Source organism: Dipodomys merriami, unplaced genomic scaffold (assembly GCF_024711535.1).
Source record: "Dipodomys merriami isolate MVZ:Mamm:240054 unplaced genomic scaffold, mDipMer1.0.p SCAF_29, whole genome shotgun sequence".
Lineage (NCBI taxonomy): Eukaryota > Metazoa > Chordata > Mammalia > Rodentia > Heteromyidae > Dipodomys > Dipodomys merriami.
In genome coordinates this window covers 1,353,856-1,366,794 of record NW_027204381.1, presented here as the reverse complement: position 1 = coordinate 1,366,794, position 12,939 = coordinate 1,353,856, and the positions used below count along the sequence as shown (strand labels likewise).

The 12,939-nt window shown below is 41.4% G+C and overlaps 1 protein-coding gene across 1 annotated transcript in view; it reads left to right on the top strand.

Moving 5' to 3' along the window:
• The first annotated feature begins 694 nt into the window (after positions 1 to 694).
• The window catches only part of Ddx10 (DEAD-box helicase 10), a 114,533-nt gene continuing 102,288 nt past the window's right edge, over positions 695 to 12,939 (top strand). The window contains exons 1-5 of the mRNA XM_070038150.1: positions 695 to 935; positions 6,608 to 6,668; positions 9,356 to 9,486; positions 10,489 to 10,647; positions 11,700 to 11,820. Coding sequence (XP_069894251.1) covers positions 750 to 935; positions 6,608 to 6,668; positions 9,356 to 9,486; positions 10,489 to 10,647; positions 11,700 to 11,820 — 658 coding nt within the window. The 5' untranslated portion in view covers positions 695 to 749. The remainder of the gene's footprint in view (positions 936 to 6,607; positions 6,669 to 9,355; positions 9,487 to 10,488; positions 10,648 to 11,699; positions 11,821 to 12,939) is intronic.

The window sequence follows — 12,939 nt, the reverse complement described above, 5'->3', positions numbered from 1 at the left end:
CTTGGTGCTTCACTGGAGATAAAAGTCTCGAGACTTTTCTGCCCAGGCAGGCTTGGAACCGTGATTCTCAGATCTCAGCCTCCTTGAGTAGCTAGGATTACAGGCTCGGCACCTGGCATTTTCTTCTTCTTCTTTTAAATGATAGCACTTTGAACTATAATTAGATTGTTTCAGTTTCCAAGTTGCTGCAGCTGGAGTCGAGAGGGGCTGAAGAGAGGGAAAAACCTGGTGGGACACAGTCCTTCCCCCTCAACCCCCCAACTCAAAAGCGAACATCTAATGCAGGACCCTTTGTACACTGCAGTGGATAAGACACGATTTGATTTCGGGCGAGTCTTTCCGTTCCCGGGGATGAAAAATGCAAATCGAGGATCACAAGCCTAACGCGCAGGGCTCGAGAGGGTAAACGCTCCGCCATACTGAACTCACGGAGTTCACAGCCGGGAAGCGTACCGCGCGTGACGTCAGCAGAGGACCGGCCAGCAGCGCGCGTGCGTCCTGTTAAAGAGCCGGCAGCGTGCTCCGCTGGCCCTTCCTGAACTCTCAGCCCCGCCCAGCAGAAGCCAAATCCCCAATCACCATTCGCCTTTTCTTTACGTCATCTCTGCGTGCCCCAGCTTTAAAAGCTCCGAGGGGGCGGGCTCCTAGGCTTGCGCGTGCGCATCGCGGCGCTTTCCTTTCCACGCCGGTTTGGCTTCCTCGTCTCAGCACCTCAGGGAGGCGTTAGGGTTTCTCGGGCCGCCCTCGCGATGGGCAAAACTCCTAACTCCTTGGGCTCGGGAGCCCGACCCGACCCGGTGAGGAGCTTCAATCGCTGGAAGAAAAAACACAGCCATAGGCAGAACCAAAAGAAGCAGTTGAGGAAGCAGCTGAAGAAGCCCGAGTGGCAGGTGGAGCGCGAGGGCATCAGCCGTCTGGTGCAGAGCTACGAGAAGGTGCGGCGGGGTGGCCGGGGGGCCCGGCGGGAGGCCGGGCTGTCACTGGGGCCCACCCGGGGGGGTGCTGGGCTGGGAGATGGCGTGTCCCGGGGTTCTTTGGAAGGCCTCACAGGGGGCCTGCGTGGTGTCAGACTCACAGCCCCAGACTCTTCGGCTCACCACACTGTTCTGAGGTTTAAAAAAAAAAGAAGAGGAAAGGAAAAAAAAAAAAAGGAGAAAAGAAATGCAGTGGTACTTAAGGATAGGGAGACTAATGCTGTGAGAGACGCCAATCGTGAGGCTTAGTAACGTAAATGACATACCGGGATGATAGAGGAGTAAGCATCCCAGTGTGGAACGTTAGGGGAAAATAATGGAAATAGTATCTATCTTTTAAAGTACTATCCATTTGATTTTACAGGATTGTTTTTCTTCTTTTTCTTTCCCTTTTTCTTTCCCTCCCTCCCTCCCTCCTTCCTTCCCTCCCTCCCTCCCTCACTCCCTTCCTTCCTTCCTTTTACTCCAGTCCTGGGGCTTGAACTCAGGGCCTGGGCACTATCCCTGAGCTTCTTTTTGCTCAAGGCTAACACTTAATAGTACCACTTCTGCCTTTTTCTGTTTATGTGGTACTGGGGAATCGGATCCCGGGCTTCACGCATGCTAGGCAAGCACTCTACCTCTCAAACCACCTTCCCAGCCTCTTTTTTTTTTTTTTTTTTAACCTTATCTGAGAAGTGGATCCTAATGTCCCCATTTTATAGACGGGAAAATTAAGTTTGGAGAGGACAAGAAACTTATCCCAGGCTCTCATACCTAGTAGGTAGTGTAGGGTCGGAACCTAGGCCTGTGTCTTTCTAATGAAAGCTTCTGCTTTTTAATCCATTAAGCCAGATTGCATGCCTTCCTCAGTCATCTGTCTTCTCCTGCGTCCATCTCATTCTTCCTTTGCTTTTGTTCCTATCTAAAAATCAGTGTAGAAAAGCCAGACTGACTGCTGGTCTGTTCCTTTTGGTTGTCATCCTTCCCCATCAGTGCAGCTGCTGTTTCCAGATGACTATCTTTTCTAGTCACCATTTTGACTTGCAGATTTCTTTTCCTACCCGAGCTCCTTAGAAATGTCATTACCTTTTCTTCTTCCCCATAAATCCCATATCCAATGATCTTCACACACATCACTGTCTTTTTGTGTATGCTACCTTTCCAGTTTGGAACATACCAGGAATTAAAAGTCATTCCTTGTTACCCTTGGTATAGCTTTCTTTTAAATGGCATTGACTCCACAGTAAGGTTAGTTAGAGCTTCAAGTTTAAGGATTTGTTTGTCTTTTGGAACTCTAAAGAGTTCAGATTAGGATTCGTTCCTGGCTCTTGTTCTTTAAGTTTTTGCTTTTTTTAAAAAGGCATAGTACTAGTACTTACCTCATAAGTGTTACAGAGAAGTAGTCAGTGCACACTGCTAGTCATGTGAAAATACTTTGTATATATACTTCACATATTATTTCCATTGTTGTATACACAGCACTTGAAACCACCATAAAACAAATTAATTGTGGATTTTGTTTTGGATTGTGACTAGATTTGCTAAGGGAATATAGAAGCAGCCCTTCCTTGCTTTCCTTTGTTGGACCAGTGACTCCTTATCTTTCACTTAGCTTTTCTGAGTTTATGTTTTTATTTCTGACTGTGCTGGATATCTTTATCTAATTGAATCATGAGATATCTTGAGATATAATGGAATCATGAGCTATAGTGTAAGTCATTATCTTTTCCATTGTGCCTTAGAAATTCTTCCTAAATTCATAATTCTCCTCATTCAATTTTTACTGCCGTGGTAACAAATTTCCACAAACTTTGTGACCTGAAACAATGGAAATTTATGCTTCCATAGTTCTAGAGGTTAGAAGTCTGAAATCCATTTCACTTGAGTCAAAATCAGGGTGTTAGTAGGTTAATGCACCCTATTGAAAGGCTCTTGGGGAATTCTCTGTTCCTTAGCTCCTCTTGGCTTATGGCTACCTTACTCTAATTTCTACTTCCACATTCATATTGTCTCCATCTGTTTGGTTAAATCTACCTCATTTTGTTTCTTTTGTTTAAGGATACTTACATTGCATTTAAGGCCAACCCAGGTTAATGTTGCTTCTTAGAATCTTTCAAAACATCTGCAAAGTCTTCTTTTTTTCTTCTTCCATGAAAGGTAACATTCACAGGTTCTAGTGGTTAAGACCTGGATTTATTTGCATCCTGGTGCTTCCCTCTAAGCAGACTACCAAGCTGGAGACAGGAGTGATCCATAGTACTTTTCCTCTTACCTGCTCTTATACCCTGTTTGTTAACATTTCTGATCTCTTTTGCTGCTAAGTTTCTCACATGTATCTCCACCCCTACTGTAACACACGAGCTGCCATAGAAATACTTAAAGGCGTAGATATTGTGCTCTAGTAAAACTTTAATGAGTGAAACAGGTGGCTGATGGGCATTGGCTCTTGTGCCTTATACTCTTGAAAGTGTTTTCTAGACCGCTGCTAAAATGTTTCTTTCCAAGAGAAAAATTCCAGTCATTCTGCTCTTAAGTAAAACGCTTCCTTGGCTCACAGTTACTTTGAGGAAAATCGTCAACATATCTAGTGTAGTGAACGAATGTGTTATTTATAGTCAGAGCTGAAGTTTTGCTGGGCTTGGATTCATAATGTATTTGAGCCTCAGTTTTTACATTCATGACTGACTTCTTTAATTTTGTGAACACTCCTTTAGATCATGAACCTCTAAAAGTGACCAGTGATTAGATCAAATGAACAGTAGTAAATTTTTTTTTTTTTTGTTCAGTTGTAGGGTTTGAACTCTGGGCTTGGGCACTGTCCCTCAGTTCTTCAGCTCAAGGCGAGCGCTCTACCGCTTGAGCCACAGCTCCACTTCCAGTTTTCGAGTGGTTTTATTGGAGATAAGAGTCTCACGGACTTTCCTGCCCGGGCTGGCTTTGAACCGCGATTCTCACATCTCAGCCTCCTGAGTAGCTATGATTACAGGCGTGAGCCACTGGCACCCGGCAACAGTAGTAAATTTAATGTTTTTTTTTTTTTTTCTTCTAGCACCCAGTAGAGGAATTCCTTGTCATGTGGTAGTATTGTCAGTGTCCTCCCACCCCCTTGCCTTATCTGTAAGGGATACATTGAAATGGGTGTTATATGAGGAATGGAAAAGGGTAGTTTAGTGATAGCCACCCCTCTGATAGTCCTCCCCTCTGGACCCTCTAGCCTTTTCACCTGTATAGGAGTCTTTAATAAGGTCTGTCTCAAACCTATCTATTGTCTAAAGTCAGGTTTTTTTTTTGTCAGTCAGGGGCTTGAACTCTGGGCCTGGGTGCTGTCCCTGAGCTCTTCAGCTCAAGGCTAGTGCTCTACCACTTGAGACACAGCACCACTTCCAGTTTTCTAGTGGTTAATTGGAGATGAGTCTCATAGACTTTCCTGCCCAGGCTGGCTTTGAACCACAGTCCTCAGATCTCAGCCTCTTGAGTAGCTAGGATTACAGGTGTGAGCCACTGGCTCCCTGCTTAGAGTCAGGGTTTTACACAGGGTTTATAGACTGTGAGGATAGAAGTAGTGGTAGTGCTAGTGGTTGTTTCTTTGTTCCTATGGAAGGGATAAAGGGAGAGGCAAAGGGTGGTGTTTTAGTAACTTGGTCATCTTCTGCTGTAGCTTTAAATATTCCTTAAAACATAACAGAATTTTCTGGAGTAGGGGTTGCAGACTTTGTGTGAAGGGCCAGCATATTAAGGCTTTGAGGGCCATTCAGTAGACAATGTCTGCATGACTGGCTGAGCTATTGCTTCATTAACATACTGTAACACCAGGCAGCAAACTGAAATTGGCCATTGTAGGCCATTGTTTGCAGATCTCTGTTCTAATGTATCAGTAGAATGAAAACTTCTTTTCTTTCTTTGATGACTTCTATCTAAAATGGCACCCAGCTTGGTGTGGCAGTAGCTGACCGTGGCATGCTGGAACATCTTGACTTTCCCTGTGGTGGGAAACTTTTTTCTGCCAAGGGATATTATTGGCTATTTATAATGTCATTTGTGAACCAGATTTTTAATACAGGTAGATGGCCACAGGCAGCCAATGAGGATCATATGAGAAACATACATGTCTGCCCTGCTACGTATTTCCTGGATCTTATATAGCCTGTAGGCTAGATGTTCCCTGTTTGTGAAGGGGATGTGCTGTCCTTTGAGTGATCAGCCCCCTTGGTTCTGTCATGATTGGTTAATTGCCGCGGGGACAGCCAGTCTTCCTCTTGAGGGCAGGGCATCCAGTCCTTGTGAGGAGGACTGAGTAGCTGATGGCACCATAGTGGAAAGAAGGAACATGCATCATTTCAATGTTTTGTTGGGAAGATTTTCTGCTAATTGAGACTCCTTGGCTGGGGACAGTAGGTTATCTGGATAAAGGATTCTTTAATGCTATTGCCTTTCCAGTATTACCTGCAAAAACTTGTAGGGATTAACACACTGTTTTAATATTTGCATTTTTCTTAATTTGAGAGCAGAGAGTAATCCTGTCTAGGCAATGTTAAGAATTGTGGGAAAATGATGTGTGGACCGTAAATCCCTTTATTGCTTTGAGTGTCATTTAAATAAATGAACCTTACAAACACAGCTTTACCCTTTTGTGAATCATGAATAATTTGGCCACATATTCCCAGATCTGAGCAGTAATTTCTGCATTCATTATCTGTAATGAAATAATTGTAAATGTCTAAAATGAAATTCAGGAAATTAGTTTTATTCCAGTGAGGAACAGCAGTAATGAACATTAGACTAATGCATAGTTAAAGGACAAAATGTTACTTACTGTGGCATGGAAGCCTAACCCAGATATTTTGATTCTATTGAAATAATGTCTCTCATTCACTGTGTTCTCAAATGAATAGTAATTAGATTGGGTTTCATGGGTTACTTTTGTGTGGATAAAGCTTTGAGACATTTTTTTGACATTTTGACATTTGTTCTCAACCTATATTTCTATAGCCACCTCAATCTTTAATGTGTATAAATAGAACTATTCTCATCTTGGTTTATGGTTTGTAGTGATTTTGCCTCTTACTTGTTAAACCGTCCTTAAGGATGACTGAATAAATTTTCCTCTTGCAGTTGATGTGGTAATAACTTAATGCATTAATATTTTGGAGATGAAAGATATTTAAGGTAGTGTGTCCTGTTTGTTTTGAATTTTTTTTTTTTTTTTGGGTCCGGTTGTGGGGCCTGAACTCTTGGCCTGAGTGCTATCCCTCAGCTCTTCAGCTCAAGGCTAGAGCTCTACCACTTGAGCCACAGCGCCACTTCTGGCTTTTTTCTTTTTGCTTATGTGGTGCTGAGGAATCGAACCCAGGGCCTTGAGCATGCAAGGCAAGCGCTCTGCCACTGAGCCACCTTCCCAGCCCCTGTTTTGAATTTTTTGACCAGTTAGGATAAAATTTGTATAAAATATAAATTGATTCGTGTTAGCTTTCACCAAAATACATTTTATTTCAGAAGGAATGATGGTTTTCATTTACAAGTGATGGTTGAATCCAGTCTTGTAGGTACTAAAGTGAACGAGGCAGCACAATGTAGAGAAAAAAGTAGTTTATTATCCAGTAGATTATTTTGTCTTATCTGACATTCCTTTCTTTTAAAAATATTTTTTCCAGATAAATGTGAATGAAATTACAAGATTTTCAGATTTCCCCTTGTCTAAAAAGACATTGAAAGGTAAGTAGATGGTCATCTTAAGATATGTTATTGGATTTATTGAGACTTAGTTTTTTTTTTAAAAAGAAGATAGTTTTTTTTTAAAAGAAGATGGCTTGGACAAAGGTTAACTTTAAAACTTATGCTTTGATAAATAATTTTAATGTTTTGGAAATCTGTAAAATAGTATTTAAAACTATTACCCTCTTTCTGGATCTGTCAAAGAATAGTTAGAAAGGTGCCAGTAACTGGGTGCTGGTGTCTCATAATCCTAACTACTCAGGAAGCTGAGCTCCGAGGATCAAGGTTGGAATTTAAGAATGGAAGCTCAAGTTCAGCCTGGGCAGACAAATAGAAGAGACTCTTATTTCCAAGTAATCAACAAAAAACTGGAAGTTGCCACTTGCTGGTGGTTCACAACTGTATTCATAGCTACTGAGGATAGGAAAGCCTGTGAGACTCTTATCTCCAGTTAATCGCAGAAAAAGCTGGAAGTGGTGCTGTTGCTCAAGTGGTAGAGTGCTATCCTTGAGCAAAAGGAACTCAGAGACAGTGGCCAGGCCCAGAGTTCAAGCCTCAGGACTGGTAAAAAAACTCCCCAAATAAAATCCTGGAAGTGGAGGAGCTTAAGTGGTAGAGTTAGGTCTTCAGTTCACACATACACACCCATGCCAAGAGCCTCTGAAGAATTAAGATGAAGTTAACTGTGCTTGTTAAAATAATCACAAGAACATGCTGGGTACTGGTGGCTTACACTTGTAATACTTGCTACTCAGGAGGCTGAGATCTCAGGATCTCAGTTTGAGGCCAGCCCTGTCAGGAAAGTCTGTGACACTCTTATCTCCAATTAACCATCAAAAAGTTGGAAGTAGAGGTATGGCTGAAGTGGTAGAGTGCTAGCCTTGAACATAAAAGCTCAGGGACAGTGCCTAAGCCTTATGTTAAAGCCCTAGGACTGGCACCAAAAAAAAAAAAAAAAAGGAAAACAAAAATGTGTCACTTTTGGTATTTCTTTGCTTGCACTACCAAAAGCAAACACCGGACTGGATGGCTTAACCAGTAGGAATTTTGCTGCAGCGTGGAAGCTAGGTAGTTTAAGATCAAGGTGCTGGCAAGCTGGTGTGCTCTTAGGACGTGGGAGAGCCCTTCCAAGTCTCTTCCTTCCTTGCAGGTGGCCTCCCTCTTGCTACTGTTTTTCTTTCTTTCTTTTTTTTATTTTCTTTTTTGCATTTTAAAGTTAAGTTGTGGGCTGGGAAGGTGGCTCAGTGGTAGAGCGCTTGCTTTGCATGCCTGAGGCCCTGGGTTCGATTCCTCAGCACCACATAAGCAAAAAGAAAAAAAAAAAAAAAGAAAAAGTTAAGTTGTTATAGAAAGGGGCTACAATTCCATGAGGCAGTTATCAGTACAATGCTTCTTGGTCAGTGTCAACACATTTTCACTCTTAATTCCTACCTTCAAGTTACCTTGTTCATTGTTTTACATAGTGTACACTGAATATAATGACTACATTCGCTCACCCTTCCTCCTGCTGTTTTTGACAAATAAAAATTGTGCATATTCACTATGTACAACATGTTTTGAAATATGAATGTATTTGGGAATGGCTATCATCAAGCTAATTAATACACATATTGCCTCATAAACTTATTTTTTCTTCATGATAAGGACACTTACAATCTTGGCACTGGTATCTCATGCTTGTCATTTTAGCTACTTATGAGGCCAAGATCAGAGGATTGAGGTTTGAAGCCAGCCCATGAAACTTTTTCAATTAACCAGCAAAAAATGGGGCTGGAGGTGTGGTTCAAGTGGTAAAGCACTAAGCGTGAGCAGACAATCTAAATGAGGGTCCTAAGTTCAAGCTCTGTATCAGTATCAAAAAATTTATCTATTGTCACCAATTTTTCAACCATACAATGTATTACAGCTAGCTGTAGTCATTGTGGTATATAATAGGTATCTGGAACTTGCTCCATCTGTTTAATTGGAACTTTGTGTCCTTGGAGCACAATCTTGACAAACCCATTCTCTGTGCTTTTGTGATTCCACTTAAAAACAAAGTCATATTTGCCTTTCTGTGTCTGGCTATTTCACTTAATATAAAATTCCCTCCAGGGGGCTGAGAATGTGGCTTAGTGGTAGAGTGCTTCCCCAGCATGCATGAAGCCCTGGGTTTGATTCCTTAGTACCACATAAACAGAAAAAGCTGGAAGTAGTGCTGTGGCTCAAGTGTAGAGTGCTAGCTTTGAGCAAAAGAAACCCAGGGACAGTGCCCAAGCCCTGAGTTCATGCCCCAGTATTGGCAAAAAACCATAAAAAAAATTCCTCCAGACTCATCCATATTGTCACTAGTCATTCACACTGTCACCAGTGCTGGGTCTTGGCAATCTAAGCCCTGGGCCAAAGCCTCTGCCTTGAACACTTAGAACAACAAGTTTCCACATTTGAAAACTTGGGAATTATAAGTTTTTAATTCTCAGGGCTTAGAGCTATAAAATTCTGACTTTAAAAGCTAAGCCTGGGAACCTATGGAAATGAAGGTCATCACTATAATGTAGCTGTTCCTTGTTTATCTGTAATTTCTATTCAGATAGAGCAAAAGAATCCTTAGTCAGCCATTAGTGACAGGAGAACGTATATACAGGTCAGCCTGTAGTACCAACATACAGAAATTTTCTGAAGCATCTTTCTTCCCTCTGCATTGCCAGGTTTGCAGGAAGCCCAGTACCGCTTGGTAACAGAGATACAGAAGCAGACGATTGGGTTGGCTTTGCAAGGCAAAGATGTGCTTGGAGCTGCCAAAACTGGATCTGGCAAGACTTTGGCTTTCCTTGTTCCAGTAAGTATAGTTAAATAGAGTCAGGTCTTCTATTGTACAGTTTCATAACACTCTGTGCCTTGCAAGAAACGAATAATTATGTAAACATTTGTTTTAATGTTGGGTTTCCCTGGTTAGAATGTAAGGTTTTGCCAGACAGAAGCTACTTCTGTCTTGTCTCTCTCCCCCTCATTCCCTGGATCCTAGCACAGTGCCTTGCACATGGCAGGCACTCAGCAAGTTCTCGTGAATCAGCCATTGTGCCTTGACTGATTACTACCTTCCTGACGGATGCGGAGTGTGGCTGTTCAGAACTATTCTTTGCAATAGGACTTGGGGGCAAAGTTGTCTACCCCTCAGCCTTGCAAGGCTACCATTGGCATTTTATACTTTTCAGCCATTTTAGATACAGCTGAAATATGTGTACTAAAAGAAAATTTAGGCATTTGTTGAAGATTTTCTGGAACCTTGGTAGCTATGCTTTATATCAGTTGAATAGTAGAACTACTTATATATCTACTTGCATTTCAATCACACAGTTGGGCTTCTAATTTGATTTCTACAAAGTCATCAGCACAATCACAATTTTTGTTTCAAGGACTAAAAACCAATTATCTCTTAAATGCTAGTTTTGTATTTTTAAGCAGTATCTGCAATTAGAGAATTCAGTCACTATCAATATAGTGGCTATATGGATGATGCTAAACATATTGTAATCTTGTTTCTGTTATGAAAAATAGTTTTATTCTGTGGGTTACACCCATCTTTCTCTGATAGCTGTTCTCCTGGGCAGGGGACTGGCATCAGATGAAATACCCTGGAACTTCTTTTCCCTTCTCCCTGAGTTGGGAATGAATACTGTTGGTAGGTGGAAGAAAAAGTTTCTTTCACATTGGGTAGAACTTGAGTTTTATGCCTTCTGCTTGATATAGTGTCTTTGATTTGGAGGGACAAGGTAGAAACTCAGGTCAAAAGCTGACTTTGCTGAGGAATTGTCTTCATGGTGTTGGTTTTGTCTTTAAGGTGTTGGAAGCCCTATACCGTCTGCAGTGGACATCAACAGATGGGCTGGGTGTTCTGATAATATCACCTACCAGAGAGCTGGCCTATCAGACTTTTGAGGTTCTCCGAAAAGTAGGGAAGAATCATGACTTTTCAGCTGCTCTCATCATTGGTGGGAAGGTTTGTCCTTTTGTCCTGTCCGACCTCCTTTCCTCAGCAGTCTATATTGAAGCACTGTGGTAGTTGCCAGGGAGGAGTTGAAGGCTTCATCTGTGTGGACTGGCCTCCTGGACGGGGCCTCTTGGGTTGGTGACACCTTGGTGCATTGACTGTCATCTAAGTGTGCTTGTCATTTTTAGAAGATTCCAGAAAATCCATTTGAGTCCAGGGTATCTTCATTGATGAGGCCATGGGACAGGTCAACCAGAATAAAACCACTTGTTCATAAGCTTTGGGAGAGGTAACATTCCAGTATATGGACCAAGTCTCTTTTTCAAAGTCTTAGAGACTGATTAATTCAGATTTGCTATGTCAGCAGCAGAAGAAATGAAGGTGAATCATTTTGAGGAAAAACCTGTTGCTCAAATTTTGTTCTCCCTTATAGTAAACCTATAGTGCTTGAATTTTCTAGGATCATCTTTAGACTGTAGGACTACATACCTGAATTCTTGAATATCTATGTAATCATACAAAAAAGGAGAAATTCTTGAATATCTATGCTGTCATACAAAAAAGAAGAAAATACCATCACAAACTATCATGTGCTTTTTTTCTTGTCACCCAGATTTAACATTTAATAACAGTCTGTGTTTCTTCTCTTAAGGAGAGAAACCTTTGATATGTAGTACTCAGTTCCAGTCCACAAAGTGTGAGGACTGGTGTGGGAGAGTCAGTTTAGTGCCCCTGAGTCTTGGCTTCAAGAATGAAAGTAGTTCAGTTTTTAACACAGTTCTAACGAACTTAATAGGAAATCAAGCATTGAAAACTTATTTAATAGTTTCTTTTGCCTTGAAAATTTGGGGTATGATTAAGTCCCTAGAAGATGTTAGGTCTTTGCTGACTTTATTTAGTCCAAAGATATGGGCAAGCTAAAGAAATAGAAGGGAGAATATGTTCATTTCTAAGAGTGTCTAAACAGTTAGGATAATATGCCACTTGCAGATGGCTTGTATAGTTTTGGTACAGCTTCTTTTGAGACATGTATATGTAATCCAAAGAAACCCTGTTTTCAGGATCTGAAACATGAAGCTGAAAGGATCAACAACATAAATATACTTGTTTGCACACCAGGTCGGCTTCTTCAACACATGGATGAAACAATATGTTTTCATGCTACCAATCTTCAAATGCTAGGTGAGTTTAATGATTTCTTTTTTTTTTTTTTTTTTTTTTTGCCAGTCATGGGGCCTGAACTCTGGGCCTGGGTGCTATCCCTCAGCTCTTCAGCTCAAGGCTAGTGCTCTACCACTGGAGCCAAGCACCACTTCCAGCTTTTTCTGCTTATGTGGTGCTGAGGAATCGAACCCAGGGCCTCATGCATGCAAGGCAAGCACTCTACCACTGAGCCACTTTCCCAGCCCTAATGATTTCTTTTTCTTAAGAGAGAGCCTTAGTTTTACTTAAGAGAGAGCCTTGGCTGGGCACTAATGGCTCATGCCTGTAATCCTTGCTACTCAGGAGGGTGAGATCGAGGATCAAGGTTTGAAACCACCTTCAGTTTGAAACCACAGCCTCTGAAGAATTAAGATGAAGCAAACTGTGCCTGTAATCCTTGCTGCTCAGGAGGATGAGATCTTAGGATTGTGGTTTGAGGCCAGCCTTTTCAGGAATATCCTTGAAACTGTTCTCCAAGTAACCACCAGAAAACTCGAATAGCCTCGAGCACAAAAGCTCAGGGACAGTGCCCAGGCCCTGAGTTCAAGCCCCAGGACTGATGGGGCATGAGGGGGAGGAGGGAGGCAGAGAGAGAGAGAGAGAGAGAGAGAGAGAGAGAGAGAGAGAGAGAGAGAGAGAGAGAGAGAGAGTGAGTGCCTTTATAAGGCTTAATAGTGGAAATGATGCAATGTTATATTGGTTAAGTACTAAGAAGAAAATGATCTGAGAAATATTTTTTCTGACATTTGGGCTCTAAACCTAGACAATACATGGTAGGCTGTTTTAAAAAGAAACTTAAAACAAGTGGAATGAAGAATATGTATACTTTTACATGTGAAATTAAGCATTTTGGTATTAGGCATTGACAAGATTTGTTTTTTTTTCTTTTAAGTAACACCCATTTTTAGTAACTTGAAAGATCAAATTGTCCTTTTTTTTTTTTTTGTTAAAATAAAACCTTATTATTTTGCATGGTGATAGTAGCTACTATGTATTTTAATAAACTATTTTATTTAATTTATTTTTTAATGTACTGTTACTGGTTCTTGAACTCAGGGCCTGGGTGCTATCCTTAAGGTTTTGTGCTCAAGGCTAGTA